The 22938-nt window shown below is 45.7% G+C and overlaps 1 protein-coding gene across 3 annotated transcripts in view; it reads left to right on the top strand.

The window, feature by feature from the left end:
• Positions 1-22938, top strand: part of cdh11 (cadherin 11, type 2, OB-cadherin (osteoblast)) — a 205692-nt gene that overhangs the window by 124977 nt on the left and 57777 nt on the right. For all 3 annotated transcript variants that reach the window (XM_080186691.1, XM_080186693.1, XM_080186692.1), the window contains exons 3-6: positions 5485-5779; positions 12064-12183; positions 17276-17443; positions 19367-19554. In XM_080186691.1, coding sequence (XP_080042817.1) covers positions 5485-5779; positions 12064-12183; positions 17276-17443; positions 19367-19554 — 771 coding nt within the window. The remainder of the gene's footprint in view (positions 1-5484; positions 5780-12063; positions 12184-17275; positions 17444-19366; positions 19555-22938) is intronic.

The following is a 22938-nucleotide window of genomic DNA, read 5'->3' on the forward strand; positions in this document are numbered from 1 at the left end:
CGGTGCTGGGGCCTCAGCTATTTACCATTTATATAGATGATCTGGAGGAGGGAACCGAGTGCAGGGTGTCGAAATTTGCTGATGACACCAAAATTGGTGGAAAGGTAAATTGTGCGGAGGGTGGGGAGAGTCTACAGAAGGATTTAGATAGGCTGGGCGAATGGGCCAGGAAATGGCAAATGGAATTTAATGTTGGCAAGTGCGAGGTAGTCCACTTTGGTAGGAATAATGGTAGGAAGGATTATTACTTACGTGGATAAAAACTGCAGCAGGCGACGGTGCAGAGGGACCTCGGGGTCCTTGTGCATGAGTCGCAAAAACCCAGCTTGCAGGTGCAGCAGGTGGTCAGGAAGGCGAATGGGATGCTGGCCTTCATTGCGAGGGGGATTGAATATAAAAGTAGGGAGGTCTTGCTGCGGCTGTATAGGGCATTGGTGAGGCCGCAGCTGGAGTACTGTGTGCAGTTTTGGGCGCCGTACTTACGCAAGGATATTTTAGATTTGGAGGGAGTGCAGAGGAGGTTTACTAGGCTGATGCCGGAGTTGAGGGGGTTGAGCTACGAGGAGAGGCTGAATAAACTAGGCTTGTACTTGTTAGAGTTTAGAAGAATGAGGGGAGGTCTCATTGAGACGTATAAGATGATGAATGGGATGGATAGGATAGAGGTGGAGAGACTCTTCCCGCTCAGAAAGGATAGTAGGACTAGGGGGCACAGCCTCAAGATAAAGGGGAGGCAATTTAGAACGGAGTTGAGGAAGAACTTCTTCACTCAAAGGGTGGTGAATCTCTGCAATTCTCTGCCCGTTGAAGTGGTGGAGGCTGCCTCGCTAAATATTTTTAAGACGCGGGTTGAAGGGTTTTTGATAAGAGAGGGGATTAAGGGTTATGGGGAGAGGGCGGGAAAGTGGAACTGAGCCAGGACAGATCAGCCATGATCTTATTGAATGGCGGGGCAGGCTCGAAGGGCTAGATGGCCTACTCCTGCTCCTATTTCTTATGTTCTTATGTTCTCCACACTGTTAGAATCATAGAATCATAGAGATTTACAACATGGAAACAGGCCCTTTGGCCCAACTTGTCCATGCCACCCCTTTTTTAACCCCTAAGTTAGTCCCAATTGCCCACGTTTGGCCCTTATCCTTCTCTACCCATCTTACCTCATGTAACTGTCTAAACACTTTTTAAAAGACAAAATTGTACCCGCCTCCACTAATATCTCAGGAAGTTTGTTAAAGAATGCATTTAGATTATAGAAGAAAGACTTAGCATAACTTTTAGCAATTACAAGTCTTAAACATGACCCAGTATAACTCCTAATAGCTAGCTATCTCTGTTGTTCCAAGTTAAACACCATCTCACAGATATACGCTCCTTTCTTCAGACTTGCCACAGAAGCAAGTATGCTCACGTGATGCTGGGCTTTCAGCTTTTTAACACCAGTTGTGAATTGGCCCTTTGAATGTTGTTTCAATTCTCTGAGGCTTCCCAATCCCGAAACATTCCAAAAACCCGTGAAAGGACAGAGCAAGACACTGCCTTCTTCCACCAGCTTCTGGCAGCAACTGAAACAAAACTAAAAACTTGGAATGCTTCATAAAAGAAAAGCTGTCCCCCGGCATGTTATTTGACATGTCAATCAAGTTCCACCCAGCAAACCCAAAGGACACTAAAAACCACAGGACCCTGCAATAGTTCAGATTAAAATCAGCACGATGTCCATTATACTGCTTCAGTAACAATTACAGGACACCAGCTGCGGACAACACGGTGCCAACAAAATCCTGCAGATAAACATGATTAAAATACATTTCTTAAAGGTACAGTGCCATCACAAAATGACATGGCTCCTCAAAAGGCCAGGAGACCTCAAAGACCACCCTCAGAAGGGATTGGAAGCCTGTCTAGTCCTGTTAGAATTTTATAAGCTATTATGAGATACCCTCCCCCCTCATTCTTCTGAACTCCAGCAAATACAATCCTGTCATTTGCAGAATTACGTGCAGATCCAAAGTCCAAATCGGTGTGGTCCAAACTAAGCACTGTGGCATTGTATCAGCTGGTCGGGCTGAGTGATGTTGGGGCAATGGGGACCCTCACAGTCTGCTGTTGCATACTCAGGGTACCTATATGGCCATCTTTCTCAATCTGGGTCACCAGGCTGACATGCTGGAAGAGGCAGATGGCACAGCTGGCAATGGGAAAATGGAGCAAGGCACTCTTTCTTTTCCTTCTCTGTGAACGATATGCTTTGTACTGCGTGCTAGAAATAATGCTTTTCACTGTATGTGACAATGCATGTGACAATAATAAATCAAATCAGATCAAATCAGTGGAGTTCCCCAGTTGAAACTAAAGATCCTATGATTTCACTGTTCATTGTGATGAGTGGGTTAATACAGATGCTGTCGTGAGCCCATGCTCATCATAGGAAGAGTGATGGAGATAGAGGTAGAGGAGTTAATTGTATAATGTGCATGGAGATCCAGGGGATTCTATTGTCCTGTGAGGACTTTCTAAGCTCAATCAGGCTCAGGTTCTCAGTCTACAACTTATGCAGTTTCCATCATGTTTGAAGAAAGTAACTAATTATTCCATGTTGGTCAACAGTTTCACTAAGTTAGAAGAGGTTGCAGGATAGGGAGGGATGAGGCCCACTGAGGGGTTGAAAACAAGGATAATAATTATAATTTTGCAGCATTGCTTGCGGGGGTGTGACTGTGGGCCAGCGAGTACAGGGGTGATGGGTGAATGTTAGTGGGAACACACACATGGATGACCGAAAGTGCACACTAAGTAGAAGATGGGTGGCCAGCCAGGGCATTGGAATGATTCAACTGAGTGGTTATTGAAAGCTTGGATGAAGCAACAGTGAATGATAATTTAATCTGTAGCTATTGACTAGAATACAGCAAGCTCACCTTCAAGGATTATTATCATGGAATCCTATAGTGCTGAAGGAAGCCATTTGGCCCATTGAGTCTGCACCAACCACAATCCCACCCAGGTCCTATCCGCATAACCCCGTGCATTTACCCTAGCTAGTCTCCCTGGCACTAAGGAGCAATTTAGCACGGCCAATGCACCTAACCCACACATCATTGAACAATGGGAGGAAAGTGGAGCACCTGGAGGAAACCCATGCAGACATGGGGAGAATTATTAACACGGGATTATTAACACCCACCTGATCCACAGGGACAGACTAGAACATCAGGATTAGCACCTGAAGGTTGAGGCTTCCAACAGTGCAGCACACCTTCAGCTCTGCACTGGAATTAGTGGCTGAGATTCAAGTTTTGGAGGGAGATGTGGACTCTTCACACTGACGCACAGGCTTACTGACTGACAATAGGTGATACCATAGAAACACCAAAAATCTCTCAAAAAGCCTCAGGCCAGGGGTAAAAAAAGGATGATTTATTAAGAGTTAAGAACAGCAGTATCGCAGTCAGCCTGGTGAGTGTGTTCCACCATCCAGTTCCACCATGGATGATTCATATTTCAACTCCCACTGATTTGTCTTTACCCCACTGCCCATCTCACCTGGGTGAGATCGTAAAATCCCTCCTGAGCCCAATGTAGATTTCCGTTCTGCGAGCCTTGCTCGGCCCGATTCCAGGGCAGGTGAAGCAGTAACATTCCAGCCGATGTCCCTTGATATTCCTACCACAAAAAAATCCAACAGCTCCAATTTTCTTTCAGAGTCCAACCTTTTAGGGAAGGGAGTTTCAGATTCCCAATTGGTCCCGTGTGAAAAAGAGCCTCCTGATTTCCCAGCTGACCCCAGTCCGAATTTTAAGATTACACCCCCTGAGAAAGATAGCACGGTGGCGCAGTGGTTAGCATTGCTGCCTCACAGCACCAGGGACCAGGTCTGATTCCTGGCTTGGGTCACTGTCTGTGTGGAGCTTGCATGTTCTCCCCGTGTCTGCCTGAGTTTCCCCCGGGTGCTCCGGTTTCCTCCCAAACTCCAAAGATGTGTAGGTTATGTGGATTGGCCGTGGTAAATTGCACCTTAGTGTCCAAAAGATATGTAGTTTAGGTGAATGGTTATGGGGCTAAAGTAGAGGGGAAGGCTTGGATAAGATGCTCTTTCAGAGAGTCAATGCAGACTGAATGGCCTTATTTTGCACTGTAGATTTATATGGATTCTTAATTCCTCAACCAGAGCTAACAACTTTGCCATACCCCCCCCCCCTTTATTGAATCCTTTTAACATTTTGAACACCTTCCTCAGATCATCCTTAATCAAAGGAACGCAAGCCAAGGTCACTCAAATTTCCTGGTGATTTAATCTCGGTACAATGTTGGTGAGTCTGTGCTGTAGCCCCTTCAATAAGGCCAACATGCCCTGACTGCGGTGCAGCTCCGACTAAATGTAGTTACTCCAGACAGGATCTGACTGAGGGAGCTGTGCGACTGAGGCATCATTCCCACATTGCTGTGTCTCACCTTCCTGAGACAAAGAAGACAGAACAAAGAAAGGAAAGGTATTGATAAGAGGAGAAGAGTAGAGGATTAGAATAGATTACACCTGCTTGGCATTGGTCTGTGGCCTTGTGCGCTGAAGCAACTTGTCCCATTCGGCAAGAGATAATACCACAGGTCAGGAGTTGGCGATTAAATTCTTGCTTAGAGCTGGATGTCAGAGCTGGGAAGCGAATCCTTGTTTGGTGTTAAGATTAATCATTCATCAGTCTGAGATCACGCAGCCAGGTGCTGAAGAAAGCAACCTGCATTGGGGGAAAATGAGAAAAGGACAAATCGGGAGTAACTCTAGACTTTGGGAATCTGGATCGTAAGAATGAGAGCAAATAGTGAAAGAGAAAGAGGGAGAATCGTTCGTTTTGTTCAAATATCATTTCTGAAAAATTTCTGCTTGGAAACACAGAAACTAGAAGCAGGAGGAGGCCATTTGGCTCCTCGAGCCTGCTCTGCCATTCTCTATGATCATGGTTGATCATCAAATTCAATATCCTGATCCCCCTTCCCCCCCATACCCCTTGATCCCTTTAGCCCCAAGAGTGATATTTAATTTCTTCTTGAATTCAGAAAACGTTTTGGCTTCAACTTCTATCTGTGGGAGTGAATTCCACACATTCCTCCGCATCTCGGTCCTAAAAGATTTACCCCTTATCCTCAAACTATGACCCCTAGTTCTGGGACTCCACCCACCATTGGGAATATTCTTTCTGAATCGACGCTATTAGAATTTTATAAATTTCCATGACATCCCCTCTCATTCTTCTAAACTCCAGTCAATATAATCCTAAAAGGGGTCCCTGATGATGGGACTCGCTCTTTAATAGGATCCAGAATGTTGACTTTTTTTGAAATGGACGTGTAGAGTAGAGCTCTTTCCCTATAACAATGAGTCATGGGGTGAGACTCACTCTTTAAAAGGAGTTCCTGATGGTGAGACTCTATCAGGTAAATTATTATGTTGGGTGATCCGTGATACCTGAGGTGTGTTTTTCATTGCAGCTCCACACAGATCTGGACAGCGGAGGGGGGAAGATCAGATACATCCTCTCAGGAGAGGGCGCTGGGACTATTTTTGTTATCGATGAGAAAACGGGGAATATCCATGCGACGAAGACACTGGACCGAGAGGAGCGTGCTGAGTACACTTTGATGGCGCAAGCTGTGGACCGGCTAACAAACAAACCTCTGGAACCTCCCTCTGAGTTCATTGTCAAAGTCCAGGACATTAATGACAACCCTCCCGAGTTCTTGACTGGACCTCATCATGCCACAGTCCCAGAGATGTCCAATGTGGGTAGGTACCATCGCTCTCACCGAAGGATACACTGAGAATGTGTTCCTGTTCATTATAATGTGCACTATCATATCAATTACTCATTGTTACTATATACTCATAATCATTCATCGCTCCAGCCTTTCTCATCTGTTCATTATTGTATTCATTCATTATTGCATTTATTGTAATGTTCATCTTTCTAACGTCAATTGACAGCCATTCAATATTGTAATCTGATATTTAATTATTTATACATCACTATATGCATTTGTTGGTACATTTATTCATTACACTACTCCTTAATCTACTCATTCATTCCTCTACTTATCTATTACAATGCTTATCTGGTGCTCTACTTCTTTGCTGAGTTACTTATTTATTACTGTGCTCAATCTTATTCTCATGATCCAGTCTTTAATTTGCCAGCATTGGTCTAGCTTCCCGAGTTGGCCGAGTAGAAATTTATTTCCGTCTTAATGCTGGGAAGATGGAATCCTTACCATCAGTCCCTGCTGCAATCTCTGCTTCCCCACCACTGATTCCAGTCCCCTCTCTGCAATTGTCTGACATTCTTTGCAGCCTTGGTATCCTGTTTGAACCCTCACCCGTGCTTTTAACCTCACGTTACCTCAATCACCAAGCCTGTCTATTTCCACTTCTGTAACATTGCTTATATCCAACCTCTGCACACCTGATGCTGAAACCATCACCCATGCTTTTATTACCTCTATGTTTGTCCATTTCAATGCTGGATCATTGTACGTATTCAAGATTGAATTTGACACATTTTAATCTTCCAAGAAGTCAAGGCGATGGGGGGATAAATAGCCTGAAGGACATGGTTGAATCAGCCATGACCTTATAGAATGGTGGAGGAGGGGGTAGATGACCTTCTGGTTCTATTTCTTGTTGGGATATTCTGCCATGGCTTTGGACCTTGCATTATTTGTCAACTTATCATCAAAACTCTTCTTTCATCATCCAGCTTGCACCAAGTCCTCTTCACCCATTACCCCAATGCTCATTGGTCTACGTAACACCCAGTCCTGGAATGACTCGATTCTAATATTGACACCTTTGTGTTGGAATCCCTCTATGGTCTTGCCCCTCCCTTTGCTTATTAACCCTTCCGCTCTAAAACTCAGACATCTTTGCCTTCCTCTAAATCTGATTTCTCACAAATGCTTGATTCCCAAAATTTCATTGACATCAATGTTGGTGACATCCTGAGCTCCAATTCTCTTGGCTTCTTGACTTCTTCTTCCGCCTTTATGATGCTACAGAACTTCACCCTATCCCCTACGCAACATATCTTTATGAGGCGTGATGTAACATTTTGTTTGATAATTGGTCCTGTGAAGCACCTTGTGAGGTTGAACTACATTCAAGGAGCTATATAAATGCACATTGTTGTTCTTACTGTGCCTGTTTATACATCATTCTTTCTGGGGTTTCTTTGTTGGTGTCCTCCTTCATTGCTTTACTCACTGTCATTCACTAACTGGCTCCACAACATTAGAGACTTAATTGTTTTTAATGTGCTGTGTTACAAATTATTTCTGGTTGATGGACAACAGTCCCACATTTTGAGATCAACGGTAAAACCAAAATTGGAAAGCTAATTGTTGAAAACTGTATGTTGTAATGAGTTGGACTTTGATTTTTCTCTTTGTTTAATACCTCCTCCGTTGGAAGGTTGTGCTGTCAAAATTAATCTAATGTCTTTTGCAAAAATATATTTTTATCTGTAAAATATCTGCAAGAACATTACAAACATTTCAAAATGGCCACCACACGAAGTACAACAATGTCCAGGTTCTCCACATAGATCAAGTTGCACTCTGAGATGCTTCAATACAGTCAGAGACATTTCAAAATGGTCATTAGAATTTGTGCAAAGATTTGACTTTTAAGGGGCACCTAGACAAATACATGAATAGGATGAGAATAGAGGGATATGGTCCCGGAAGGGTAGGGATTTTAGTTCAGTCGGGTAGCATGGCTGATGCAGGCTTGAAGGGCTGAAGTGTCTGTTCCTGTGCTGGAATTTTCTTTGTTCTTCATTGTCTACATAGAATGAATTGCTCTTTGAGGTGTTTCCGCACCATTGTGAGAAATACAATACTCACCATTTTACATTCAGTGAGTCGCACAGTCTGAGGGGGTTCTTTACAATTCCATTCCCCTCAGTTTGTGTTGTGTTACATGATAGAGTGCCACTGTGCAACGTCTAATTCTGAGCCTTAGATTACAAGATGGCACTGGAACGAGGCAACTTCTTGCGAGCTGTGTCCATCATGCCCTCTAATTCTATCTTGTTCTATGCTTTTAAAACTCTAACTCTTTTAAACTCTCTAACAATACTCTAATGTAATCTCTTTTATTCTGCACTCTTTCCTTTCCTTCTCTATGAATGGTATGCTTTGTCCATACAGCGCGCAAGAAACAATGCTTGTCCCTGTATACTAATACATGTGACAATAATAAATCAAGTCAGGAAGTTTATTATAGCTGAAAGATCTTAGAAAGCGACCTTCTTTTCTCAAACAGTTTTTACTTCATCTTTAAAGTTACAAAGTGAGAATGGACCAGGCAAACCCGAATCTATAGATAAACGCAAAATACTGCGGATGCTGAAATCTGAAACAAAAACAATACATGCTGGAAAATCTCAGCAGGTCTGACAGCATCTGTGGAGACAGAATAGAGCCAATCTTTCGAGTGTAGATGACCCTACGTCAGAGCTCTGACAAAGAGTCATCTAGACTTGAAACGTTGGCTCTATTTTCTCTCCACAGATTGCTGTCAGACCTGCTGAGATTTTCCAGCATTTTCTGTTTTTGTAACCTAAGTAGGTGTTTATGTCTAAGAGAAAGAATTGTAGTGGAATAGGAGGTGTAGAGTAGAGATTCACTGGGTTGATTCCGGAGTTGAGAGGGTTGGCTTATGAGGAGAGACTGAGTAAACTGGGACTATACTCTTATAGATCTTATAGAATCTCCCCTCATTTTTAAAACCGTATGTTGCTATAGGATGAAATGAACCTGCCTCCTGATTCCCCTCTCTGACCTGTCAAAGCTCTCTCCCTCTCCGTAGACGCTGCCAGCCCTGCTGAACATCTCCAGCACTTTCGCTTTTTATTTCAGATCTCCAGCCTCCGCAATAGTTTGCCTCAGGCCCGGGAGTGTGTGATGTTGTCCTGGATTGCACGCGGGTGCAAAATCTCATTCACAAACATTGGCATCCCTCAGCTCAATAAATAAAATCAATTGTTAAAGATGTTGTAAACACTTCATTAGCTGCTGACAATACACGGGTGATTCAGATTTACAACTGCAGTTTCAATCCAAGAGGGAATAAAGAGATCATTTCGATATATAAGGTAGAATTAGACAGGCTGATAATCTTTTTTTCAGGTTCCAGTGCAGTGTCTCTCTCTAATGTGGACAGACCAAAGTAGTTGAGCATTAAGATGAAATCCATGGCCTTATTTTGAAGAGACTTTCTACCCCCTGCCTCCTCCCCACATCCAGGTTACTACTTATCGTAGAATCATAGAACCCATGCTATTGATTTGGCCCATCGAGCCTGCAACACCAAGAATCCCACCAAGGCCCTATTCACGTAACCTCACAAATTCACCCTCCTATTCCACCTGAAGCTAAAGTTCAATTTAACATGTCCAACCCACCTAACCTGCACATCTTTGGACACAGTAATAAGTGTCACAACACAAGATTAAAGTCCAACAGATTTATTCAGAATCACGAGCTTTCAGAGCGCTGCCCCTTCATCAGATGAGTGGGGAGCAGTGCTCCAAAAGCTCATAACTCCAAATAAGCCTGTTGGACTTTAACCTGGTGTTGTGACACTTATTACAGTATCCATCCCAGTCCAATGCTAGCACCTCCTCATCATGGCTACCATCTTTGGACACGGAGAGGCAATTTAGCATGGCCAATCCACCTAAGCTGCATATCTTTGTACACAAGGGGCAATTTAGAACATAGAACATAGAACACTACAGCTCAAACAGGCCCTTCAGCCCACAAGTTGCGCTGGTCATATCCCGACCTACCAGGCCTATCTATAACTCCCAATCCCATTAAATCCCATGTACTCATCCAGAAGTCTCTTAACAGACCCCAGCGAGTTTGCATCCACCACCACCGACGGCAGCCGATTCCATTCACTCACCACCCTCTGAGTGAAAAACTTACCCCTGGCATCTCCATTTAGCATGGCCAATCCACCTAACCCGCACGCCTTTTGACTGAGGGAGGAAACCGGAGCACCCGGAGGAAACTCACATGGGGAGGACGTGCAAACTCCACACAGACAGTCACCCGAGGTTGGAATTGAACCCGAGTCCCTGGCAATGTGAGGCAGCAGTGCTAACCACTGTGCCACTGTGCCACCCTCAATGATTCTTGCTATGTAGTGTTGTCATCCAAGGCTTACTGATTGTGGCGTAGAAGGCTGTACGCTTAGGCAATGTGAGGATTGAAATCGCTTTGATGATGTTATTCTGCGCCACAATTTAGCCAACGGGCCCCTCGGTCACCACTAACTAAAATGAAAGGTTCTCTGGTTCTTATCATTTTGAATTCCTACATCACAACAACAATAATACTTCATCGACTGGAAAGCATTCTGAGACATCCTGAGGTTGGGGGAACTTCTATTTTTCCTTTACAATTCTGAACTTTGGAGACTGAAATCTCATTGCTGTTCAGGCTGTTGTAACTCGGTCATTTTGGCCATTGCCCAGTCTGGAAGGAGTGGGGGTGGCAGGGAGCCACGTGCCAGAGTAAAGTAACGTGAACATAAGAACATAAGAACATAAGAAATAGGAGCAGGAGTAGGCCATCTAGCCCTTCGAGCCTGCCCCGCCATTCAATAAGATCATGGCTGATCTGTCGTGGCTCAGTTCCACTTTCCCGCCCTCTCCCCATAACCCTTAATCCCCTCTCTTATCAAAAACCCATCAACCCGCTTCTTAAAAATATTTAGCGAGGCAGCCTCCACCACTTCAACGGGCAGAGAATTCCAGAGATTCACCACCCTTTGAGTGAAGAAGTTCCTCCTCAACTCCGTTCTAAACCGCCTCCCCTTTATCTTGAGGCTGTGCCCCCTAGTCCTACTGTCTTTTTTGAGCGGGAAGAGTCTCTCCACCTCTATCCTATCCATCCCATTCATCATCTTATACGTCTCAATGAGATCTCCCCTCATTCTTCTAAACTCTAACGAGTACAAGCCTAGTTTATTCAGCCTCTCCTCATAGCTCAATCCCCTCAACTCCGGTATCAGCCTAGTAAACCTCCTCTGCACTCCCTCCAGGGCCAAAATATCCTTGCGCAGGTGCGGCGCCCAAAACTGCACACAGTACTCCAGCTGCGGCCTCACCAATGCCCTATACAGCTGCAGCAAGACCTCCCTACTTTTATATTCAATCCCCCTCGCTATGAAGGCCAGCATCCCATTCGCCTTCCTGACCACCTGCTGCACCTGCAAGCTGGGTTTTTGCGATTCATGCACAAGGACCCAAGTTAAGAGTTTCTTTATTAGTATCACATGCTGGCCTACATTAACACTGCAATGTAGTTGCTGTGAAAATCCCCCCGCCGCCACACTCCGGTGCCTGTTCGGGTACACTGAGGGAGAATTTAGCACGGCCGATGCACCCTAACCCGCACGTCTCTCTGACTGTGGGAGGAAACCGGAGCACCCGGAGGAAACCCACGCAGACACGGGGAGAATGTGCAGGCTCCACACGGACAGTGAGCCAAGCCAGGAATCAAACTTGTGTCCCTGGCGCTGTGAGGCAGCAGTGCTGCCCTCCTGCCCAAGTAAATGTCCCTCACCATCAAACCCGCCATGGAGGAGGGCTTTACATTCCACACATTTTCTCCACGTTACCCCGACAGAATCTTTACAAGACCCCTTTCAATTCATCCCTCAGTCTCCCCTTATCCAGAGGAAGCAGCCCCTGGGTCACTCGGTCTTTCCTGGTGGTTGTAGCCTTTCTGTTAGGTGTTATCCTTGTAAGCGTTTTCTTGCAACTTTGCTCGTGCCTCAGTATCCTTTATTAAAATTGCCAACAGTTTCTTGCCTGATGCAGTTTGCAAAACGTTTCATAACAAAACTCTGGCATCACATGGCTGACAGCGAGAGGTATAATGTTTCTGACAGTATGATGAATGGGGAGGCTCGGGTTTGGGTTCTCTGCAGTCTTTCATGCACTGTCTCCATTTATCACTCGCTCACTCCCTCTGACAATGTGATCATCACATCTCTTTCAGGCACTTCTGTCATTCAAGTCACAGCCACAGATGCCGATGACCCGTCCTATGGGAACAGTGCCAGACTGGTGTACAGCATTCTTGAGGGTCAGCCTTACTTCTCCGTGGAGCCTCAGACAGGTACGAACACCGACCATTTCACACTGATAGACCCGCTAGAAAAATGTATCAAGGTGGCTGGTGGAGTGCTGGAAAAGACCTCACGGTGGGCGCTAGATAAATGAAGCAAATCCGTTTCTCAAGGTCTATAGTTTGCCAACTCTCCCACTTAATTCCCACCTCCAAAAATTTGACAACTAATCAGCGCAAAGAAGGCATCAAAGAACACCATTTATTATAATGCTGCTATGAATCGAATCCCTACAGTGCAGAAGGAATCTATTTGGCCCATTGAGTCTGTGCCAACTCTCTGACAGAACATCTTACCCAAGTCCTCTCCCCTGCCCTATCACTGTAACTCCACACATTAACCATGGCTAATCCCATCGAACCTACACATCTTTTGGGCAATGAGGGGCATTCTTTTTTTAGCATGGCCAATCCACCTAACCCCCATGCCTTTGGACTGTGGGAGGAAACCACAACACCTGGGAGAAACCCATGCAGACACAGGGAGAATGTGCAAACTCCACACAGACTGTCACCTACGGCCAAAATCAAACCCGGATCCCCGGCGCAGTGCGTAATGCTGGAATATTCCCCTGGTTGCTGCTTGCTGCTGATTCCTGGATGGTAATATTTAATTTCTCGGTCTGTCAGGATGATCCTAAACATTTGGTAATTCCAACCAAGCCACGTCTGAAATAATTGTGTTCAGTATCTGGGATGGATATTATTACCTTTGAAAGGATGCAGTGCAGACTCACCAAGATGATACCAGGGTCAAATGCCACCATTGGGGAGGCATGGTGGCACATTGTGGGAAGGCACGGTGGCACAGTGTGGGAAGGCACGGTGGCACAGTGGTTAGCACTGCTGCCTCACAGCACCAAGGTCCCAGGTTCAATTCCGGCCTCGGATCAATGTCTGTGCGGAGTTTGCACGTTCTCCCCATGTCTGCACGGGTTTCCTCCGGGTGCTCTGGTTTCCTCCCACAGTTCAAATATGTGCTGGTTAGATTGATTGGCCGTGCTAAATTGCCTGTGAGCATTGGGGGATTAGCAGGGTAAAAATGCTTGGGTTTGCGGGAGTAAGGCCTAGGTGGGGATGGTGGTTGGTGCAGACTCGATGGGCCAAATGGCCTCCTTCTGCACTGTAGGGATTCTATGATCCTATGAAATTAGGAGGAAAGAGGTTGATAAACTTGGCTTCTATTACCTCGAGTTACGGAGGAAGGGCAGCATAGTGGTTAACTTTACTGGATGAGGAAGGCCAGTAACATGCATCCCACCATCGTGCCCAGGGGACTTTAAACTTAATCGATCAATAAATTTGGAGTAGAATCGTTTCACCGATAATGCTGATGGAAAAACCGGATTGCTGTAAAAACCCAGCTGGTTTGCTTATGTCCTTCAGGGGCACCATTCTTATTGGGCCTGTCCTACATGTGATTTTATGGGCTGGATTCCCCGACCTCGCCCGTAGCTGGGGTCTGCTGGTCCCAATGCAGTGAAGGGAAAGATTTGCCAGAGCACCAAATCCTCCGTTCCCGCTGGCAGCGGTGAACTGCCGGAGAATTCCAGCCATATTGACTCGAAACTGTCCCCCAGCAATCCACGCAGTTAGAGTTAGCACCTTCACCACGTTGGGCTGCGGTGACTCACAAGGTCAAACAGCAAGGGGGCGATAAATGCTGGCCTTGCCAGTGATGGGGCCTGGGTAGGAGTGTGGTTGGTGCAGACTCGATAGGCCAAATGGCATCCCAAGATCAAACATTCAAGAAAAGAAAGACTTGAGATGGGAGGCAATCCATCTGAACAAGGCGGCATGGTGGCGCAGTGGTTAGCATCACCACCTCACAGCGCTAGGGACCGGGGTTCAATTCCATCTCGGGTCACTGTCTGCTTGGAGTTTGCACGTTCTCTCCGTGTCTGCATGGGTTTCCTCCGGGTGCTCTGTTTTCTTTCCAAATCCAAAGATGTGCTGTTAGGTGTAACAAATTGTCCCTAAGTTAGTCTTCCCTCAATGTGGAATGCCATAAGCATAGACAAGGGTCATGGGTGGAGAGGGGTCTCATAATGTTAAAATGGCGGCGCGGGGCTCATTGGGCCGAAGGGCCTGTTTCCCAGGCTGTGTTGTTCTTTGTTCTTAAATTGCCCCTTAGTGTCCCAAGATGTGTAAATTAGGGGGATTAGTCAGGTAAATACTGTGGGGTTAGGGGGATTGCGGTCGGTGCAGGCTCGATGGGCCGAATGGACTCTTTCTGCACTGTAGGGATTCTATGATTCCAAGGTATTTAAAATATTTAAAGGATTCAGTCGAATAGATGTGGAGAAATATTGTTTCATCTGGTCCAGGAATCGAGAACAAGACTTCACAATCTTCAATCAAAGCTCGGTCACTTAGGATGAAAAAAAATAAAGTAATTCCTCACAAAGCAGTTGATGGAAATCTGGAATTCTCTCCCCCAAAGGGTGCTGGGGAATGTTGTTGCGGTCCAGGCTGACAGAGATAGGCTTTTGTTAGGTCAGGGTATTGGGAGATCTCGATCAAAGGCAGGTAAATGGATGTGTGATGGAGATCAATCCTGATCTTATTAAATAATTGAGCTGTCTTGAGGGGCTAAATGACCTACACTTGTTCCTCATTAAACTGCTGCCACCGTATTGAACCTCAGGCTGATAACAATCACACTCCCAGCTCCTGCCTGACACCCATCATAAGCTAAAAAAAACACCAATTTCCTTTCCAAAATGGAAGTCCAAAATATACTCGTTACTTAAATCGTGACACTTCTTCCCCGTGGAACTTTCTCACCAATTTCCCAACCCTGCCACCTGAGTCCCGTCCTCCTCAAAGCCTTTCTCTTTGATCGTGCCTTTCCTCTGTGCCTCTCCCCTTTTCACGTTCTATACATCCTCCCCTTTGAGTTCTGTCGAAGAATCATCCTGACTTGAAATGTTGGCTCTTTTCTCTCTCCGTAGTTGCTGTCTGACCTGCTGAGATTTTCCAGCATTTCTTGCTTCTGCTCCCCTTTCCCAATCTTTTCTCCGCCCTCCTGTTTCCCAACTCTCCCCCGTAGTGTTTCCCCATTCTCTCCATCCTCCTCCTTTCCCCACCCTCTGTCCATCCTCCCCCGCGTGAACTTTTTCTCAATCATCTTCCCTCCCCTCACTCTTCTTCCACATTCCACACTCTCCTTTTCCCCAATCTACCTCCGTTTTCTCCAGCTCTCATTGATCTCCCCACTTCCCAGTATCCTGTCCCCTCACTTCTCTCCACTCCTTCTTTCATAATTTATTTATCAGTGTCACAAGTAGGCTTGCATTAACACTGCAATGAAGTTACTGTGACAACCTCCTAAACGCCATACTCCGGTGCCTGTTCGGCTACACTGAGGGAGATTTTAACACGGCCAATGCATATAACCAGCACACTTTTTGGAGTGTGGGAGGAAACCCACGCAGACACGGGGAGAACATGCAGAGTCAGCATGCAGTGATCCAAGCTGAGAATCGAACCTGGGTCCCTGGCGCTGTTGGGCAGCAGTGCTAACCACTATGCCATCGTGTCTTTCCCCATCGTCCAGCCGTTCCCAAACTGCTCCCAAAAACACGCAGCAGGTTAAAGTGGAGCCAAAATACCAGGGAAAAGTAATGTTTCTAAATGATAATAAAATGTGTTTTGGAACCGTAACCATGGTTAGCGAGACACTTTCTGTTGAGCTGCAATAGACATTAAATAAAACTAAATCTCATTACTATCCTGGAGTGGGACACAGAGCTACTGTAAAGCAATTTTTAAAGTTTATAAACAGTATAACATTGTGTTTTATATCACACTGGTGGTTTGCAGAGCGTTGTACAGACTTTTTTCATTTGCATAATTTATTCAGATGAGGGGTGCGGGACTAATTTGCTTTTATAGTCAGCCCTTGGAACTGCTGGCGAAAAGAGTACTTTAGTAATTTGGCTTTGCTTTCCTCGCAATGTTTATCCCCAGGGCTCATTCACATACTGGAGGAGAATGAGCCACGAGGAAAGATTGGGGAAAGAAAGCACTTTCGATAGCTGCTCTCAGGAACAAAGAGCTTCCCAAAACCCCTCGCAGACATCGAAGACCTTCTGTTTCAGAGCGCGTTGACTCCTCAAAGTGGAGGGGGACTCAGGAGGTTGGAAGGCCACCACCTCCTGTTCTGATGCTCCTGGTATCAGGGAAAGATTCTTTGCTCAGATGAATGAAAAACGCTTGGCCAATAAGGGAGGTCAAGGAAATCCAGATCCTGGGGTTTTATTGAAAATGCATTTCAGTCTTGTTGCTTTGTCCTCAGGCCGGGACGATCCCAGATGTGATTCAGTGGCTGAGGGAGTGCAGGGTACCTCAGCAGTTGATTTGCAAAGAGCAAGCAAGGAAACACCTTTTCAGATCTGTCGTAACCTCCATCAACTTGAGCCAATCCAAATTTCTGCTCCCTGTATCGTAAAAATCACCTCAAGCCCCATGTTAGCCCAATGCTCCCAGTATGGCCACAATGCAATCCTAAAAGCTCACCTCTGCTGTCAAATCTCTCCCTGGCTCTGTCCCTTCCTTTCTCTGTGTTTGACAGTCCGCCAAGACCTCTGCCACTCTGTCAACTCTGGCCTCTTGTATGACCCAGATTCCCAACGTATTCCTCTGTCTGGAAGCTCTGGAATGCAACCTTGATCCTCTCCATAAAGACTACGGGTGGGATTTTCTGGCCTCGCTCGCTCCAAAACCGGAAAATCCCACCTAAGGTCAATGGACCTTTCCACGGTCCATTCCTCACCCGCTCCGATTCCCATGGCGGGCGGGATGGCAAAATTCTGTCCTTGCTCTTTGACCAAGCTCCTTTTCATCTCTCCTAATGTGACTCATTACCTAATTTTATATGATAACGTCATGTTGGAGTGTACATTGGGACTTTTTTTTGTATTAAAGATGGGATATAAATGCAAATTAATGTTGTTGCTTCCAGGAGGATTTTAAGCTCCCATTCAGCCAAGCAGCCTCGGAATAAGGTTCATTTTCTCTCTATGTGGAACAGTGCCTGTACAATGTGGGTAATGGTGATCTCCCTTCGTCCTCTCTCTAGGCATCATCAGGACTGCTCTTCCCAACATGGATCGGGAAGCAAGAGAGGAATATCTTGTGGTGATACAGGCAAAAGATATGGGCGGCCACATGGGAGGTCTCTCCGGGACCACAAAAGTGACAATCACCCTTACAGACGTCAATGACAATCCTCCAAAGTTCCCGCAAAGTAAGAAAGCTCACCCTATCCTTTCACTTCACTATTAAGGGCTACGGAACCAAAGCAGGTAGAGGAAGTTAACATATTAATCAGTCATGAGTTAATTGAAAAGGCTTGTGCAACTTATTTTACTTATTATTGTCACCTGTACTGGGATACAGTGGAAAGTATTATTTCTTGCGCGCTATACAGACAAAGCATACTGTTCATAGAGAAGGAAAGGAGAGAGTGCAGAATGTCGTGTTACAGTCATAGCTAGGGTGCAGAGAAAGATCAACTTAATACAAGGTAGGTCCATTCAAAAGTCTGACAGCAGCAGGAAAGAAGCTATTTTTGAGTCGGTTGGTACATGACCTCAGACTTCTGTAACTTTTTCCCGATGGAGGAAACTGGAAGAGAAAATGTCTGGGATCCTTGATTATACTAGCTGTGATTCTGAGACAGCAGGAAGTGTAGGCAGAATCAATAGATAGGAGGCTGGTTTGTATGATGGACCGCGATTCATAGTTTCCTGCGGTCTTGGTCAAAGCAGATGGAAGGCTCCACCTGCTCCAATACTTTAAGTTTATTGTAAGAAAAATGGCCCGGGCCTCTGTATTGAGGCTGTTCCCAAAGCATTGCTAATTTTTTTTTCTGTTTAATATTTATAAGAATAAATACTATCTGAAGTAGCTGCAAGACAATGCCTGTACACTGTAGCCCTTCCCATTGTTGTTGCCTCAAGAATACCAACAAAGAATATGGACTGATGTTTCTGGAGTGTAGCTTGGTCCATGACATTCAAACTGTGATGTGAGCAAGCTACCATTAAAAGCAAAGGAGCAGCAAAAAAAAATCACCCATTCTTAAGTGTCCCCAAACTTTCCCTGAATTAATTTATAAACCCCGCCCTGTGGGGTCTGTGATCCTTCACTCATTATCCCGATGGACTGAAACCTTTGGATCACAGTATAAACATTCTCCAGGTGACATATTTTCATACATTCTCAGGATGTGGACATCACTGACAAAGCTGCCATTCAATGGCCATCCTGAAAAGCCCTCAAAAAGTGGGGGGCCTTTCTCTTGAACAACCTCGGAGGTTAAACAAGCCACTTCAGAGGGTGGTTAAGAGTCAGTCAGGTTGGTCTGGATCTGAAGTCAGAGATTTAGACTCTGAAGTTTATTTATTAGGGTCACAAAGCAGGCTTGCATTAACACTGCAATGAAGTTACTGTGAAATTCCACTAGTCGCCACAGTCCGGCACCTGTTCGGGTCAATGCACCTAACCAGCATGTCTTTCAGACTGTGGGAGGAAACCCACGCAGGCACGGGGAGAACATGCAAATTCCACACAGACAGTGACCCAAGCCGGGAATCGAACCCGGGTCCCTGGAGCTGTGAGGCAGCAGGGCTAACCATTGTGCTACCGTGCCGCTTTGTCAGATCAGAAGGATTTCCTCCCCTAAAGACTGTGATTGAAGGAACCCCCAGCTGGCTTTTTACTGACAATCTGACAGCTTCATAGTCATTTTTATACCAGATTTTTTATACTGATACTGAATTCAAATGACCAAACTGCCCCAGTGGGGTTTGAACTCACGTTTTTGGCTCACCCAGAAACAAAAACACGACACCAGCACTCCAAACAGCGCTGGGTGTCAGATACCACATATGTGCACCTCCAGAGCAATGCCTGTTGATGTTTTTCAGTGAGAAGTCTCACAACATCAGGTTAAAGTCCAACGGGTTTATTTGGTAGCAAACGCCACTAGCTTTCGGAGCGCTGCTTCTTTGTCAGATGAGTGACACTCCAGTCCAACGCCGGCATCTCCACATCATGATGTTTTTCAGCCCAGGTTCAATTTGTACCAAGTCATTAATGGCGGCTCATGACATTCAAGTAAGAAATTCCATTGTAAACACAACGTGCATCGTTCATTTCTGATCAGGTGTGTACCAGATGTCGGTCTCAGAGGCTGCTGATGTCGGAGAAGTAGTGGGACGGATAAAGGCCAAAGATCCAGACATTGGAGAGAATGGGATGGTGACCTACGGAATCATCGATGGAGATGGCAGAGATTTCTTTGAAATCGCGACCGACTCACAGACTCAGGAGGGCGTGATCAAACTGAAAAAGGTATCCGATCATTATTAAATGAATGTGGGAATGGGATTGTTTGTCTGACAGAGTACACTTTGGAAATAGCCGCTGGAAAGATTTACTCAAATCATCATATCATTGAATCTACATTGCAGAAGGAGGCCATTTGGCCCATCGAGCCTACACCGACAACAATCCCACACTGTTATTTTCCCCTTAGCCTCACATATTTACCCTCCTACTCCTTCTGACACTAAGGGGCAATTTACATGGCCAATCAACCTAACCCGCACATCTTTGGACTGTGGGAGGAAACCGGAGCACCCAGAGGAAACTCACACAGACATGGGGAGGGTGTACAAACTCCACACAGACAGTGACCCAAGCCAGGAATTGAACGCGGGTCCCTGGCGTTGTGAAGCAACAGTGCTAACCACTGTGCCACCGTGCCACCCCTAACAAAACTGTGTTGCCTCAATCAAAACACTTCATTATTTTGAACACCTATATTAACTTGCTCCTCGATCTCTCTGAAGAAATATCTCAGTTTCTTCAGTCTCCTAAAGTAACTGAAGCACCTCATCTCTGGCACCATTGGCGTAACTGGACCTCCTTCAAGGTCTTGACATCCTGCCTCAAGTATGGCACCCAGAATAAAGACACAATTCTCCAGCGGGGGCCCTATCCAGTGATTTATATAAGTATCATTGAAATGACCTTGCTTTATCTTCCTCAGTTCTCTCTAGTTATGAAGCCATGGATCCCATACGCTTTTCTTTAACAGCTTAACACCCGAGTTGAGAAGTCTCACTCACAAGGGGAGTTGTTCAACAAATTGCAGATCGTGTCTGTTTAATTGGGTGTTGTACACTGCTGATTACTGGCAGTGGGGTGATCAGAACTTCTATGATAGCCAATCCCTAGGATTGTCCAGGAAGCTTCCAATACCTGAAGATTCATCTCTAGGTTACTGTTGCCAGCAACATGGGGAGAAAAGCAGAAAAAAGAACCTTCTTGTTATTACTGGAATTGAAAGGCATTGCCTCAAGGGATTGTTAGGAAGAGGATCATTGCATGGTCTCAGACACGGAGGGGCCGTTGATGGAGCAATACGAACTTCCAAATAGGGAATTGGATAAATATTTGGAGAGGCATGAGTATGCCAAGTGCTGCGGGAAGGAGTTTGTCCAAAGTGCTGGCAGCGGCACAGTGGGCTACTTCTGTGCCAGAAGCTGTTGAAATAATTTTTGTTTTATTCTTTCATGTGTTGTGGGCATCACAGCATTTATTGCCCATCCCTAATTGCCTTGAATTAAGTGTCTCGCTGAATCTTTTCTTGGGGGCAGTTAAGAGTCGACTCCATTGAATCGTATGCTGCACTTTTACTGGCGCGCCCACCCTGGAATCAAGGCTCGCAGAACACCGTTCTCCATTGGACTCGGAAGCGGGGTCTTACAAGCCTCAGCTGGGTGAGGCGGTAAAATTCCAGCAATAGAGTCAGAGAGGTTTACAGCATGACAACAGGCCCTTCGGCCCAACTTGTCCATACTGCCCAGTTTTTACCACTTAGCAAATCTCAATTGCCCACGTTTGGCCCACATCCCTCTATACCCATTTACCCATGTAACCGTCTAAATGCTTTTTAAAAGACAAAATTGTACCCGCCTCTATTACTACCCCAGCAGCTCCTTCCAGACACTCATCATGCTCTGTGTGAAAGAATTGGACTCTTCTGTATCTCTCCACTCTTACTTTAAACCTATCCCTCTAGTTTTAGACTCCCTTACCTTTGGGAAAAGATGTTGACTGTCTAACTGATCTGTGCCCCTCATTATTTTATAGACCTCTATAAGTTCAGCCCTAAGCCTCCTGCGCTCCAGAGAAATAAATCCCCGTCTACCCAGCCTCTCCTTATAACTCAATCCATCAAGTCCCAGTAGCACCCTAGCAAATCTTTTCTGTGCCTTGCTGTGAGTTTGGAGTCACATGTAGGTCAGACCAGGTGAACATGGCACATTTCCTTCCCTTGAGGAACCAGATGGGCATCTACAATAATAAGGGATAACTTCATGGTCACCATTATTTCAATCATAGCTTTATTAGTTGAATTTAAATTCTACCAGCTGCCAATGGTGGGTTTTGATCCCATGTCCCCAGTTTGGATCTTTGGATTACTAGTTAAGTGACACATCACGACACCACTGTCTCTTCCCAAAGATCGATGCACTTAAGTGACAAAACATGTTCCCTTTCTAATTGGCGATAAGAAATGGGTGCCCGGCATGGTTGACCAATGGGAGGGGTTTATGGGAGAAAATCACGTGATAAAACCTCCAGAAACGAACACCAACCAGAGTTGGCAGCCCTTTACTTCTCTTCGTTCAAATGGTTGGAAATTATTCACTACCTCCCCTGCCCACCCTACCCTCACGCCCCTCCACCACCCTCCCCACTCCTTCATGTTACGTTCCCACACAATTCAGGTTTTATTAAAACGATTCCATTTTTAAACAGAAAGGAGGAGAGATGACCTTTACTTTTAGGATGCAAGATTGCCTTTTCTGTTTATTTCTGGGGCTGGAGTTTTGAATGGTGGCCAGACTGATAGCGTGGAGATCCTTCACTGCCAAGTGCTGAAGCCTCAGAGAAGTGAATCTGCGGCAGTCTCACACGAGTTCCAGCTGGGCAAAAAACCCACAGCTCCAAAACTGTGCAGAGCAAGAGAGCAAACTGGCACAAAATTGGCAATGTGAATCAGGGCATCTGGGAGGAAATAAAACATCCTCACACTGAGACAATAATTGGGTGGGGAGGGGGGTGGTCTTCACTGCTTTCCACCTTACGCAAAAGGGCTGGGTTTTCCAGCTGGGCTCGCTCCAAAGCTGGAAAATCCTGCCCAAGGTCATAGAACCTTTGTGGGGTCTGTACCCTTGCCTCCCACTTGCTACAATTCCCTTGGTGGCCAGGGTGGGAAAATCCGCCCCCCCCAAGTCCCATTCACCTACCACCCTCTATGCCCACTCACCTACATTGGCTCCCACTTAAGCAATGCTTTGATGTTAAAATCTGCAACCTGTCTTAAAGTCCTTCCGTGACCCCCTGCTGCCCCTCCCCTCTTCCCCAACCTACTAATCTTTGCAACTTCCGCCAGCCCAATAACTCACCAAAATCTCCAAGATTCCCTCAATTCTGGAGTCTTGGGCAGTCCCCATTAATTGCTTCACTGTTGGCAGCTGTACCTTCAGCTGTGTAAATGGTCCCAAATCACAGATCATAAAGACTAAATAACGAGTGGTTTATACATCGGCCACTTCCTACACTTGCATTCTTGCACTCCCAACACACAATCTCTGTTGTAGCTGTGTCATCACATCATTGCGTGACCACTCAGTCTACCACCTGTGCCGCCCCCAAGCACTA

The sequence above is a fragment of the Carcharhinus amblyrhynchos genome, chromosome 4, assembly GCF_965287045.1.
Source record: "Carcharhinus amblyrhynchos chromosome 4, sCarAmb.v2.hapA, whole genome shotgun sequence".
In the NCBI taxonomy this organism is placed as follows: domain Eukaryota; kingdom Metazoa; phylum Chordata; class Chondrichthyes; order Carcharhiniformes; family Carcharhinidae; genus Carcharhinus; species Carcharhinus amblyrhynchos.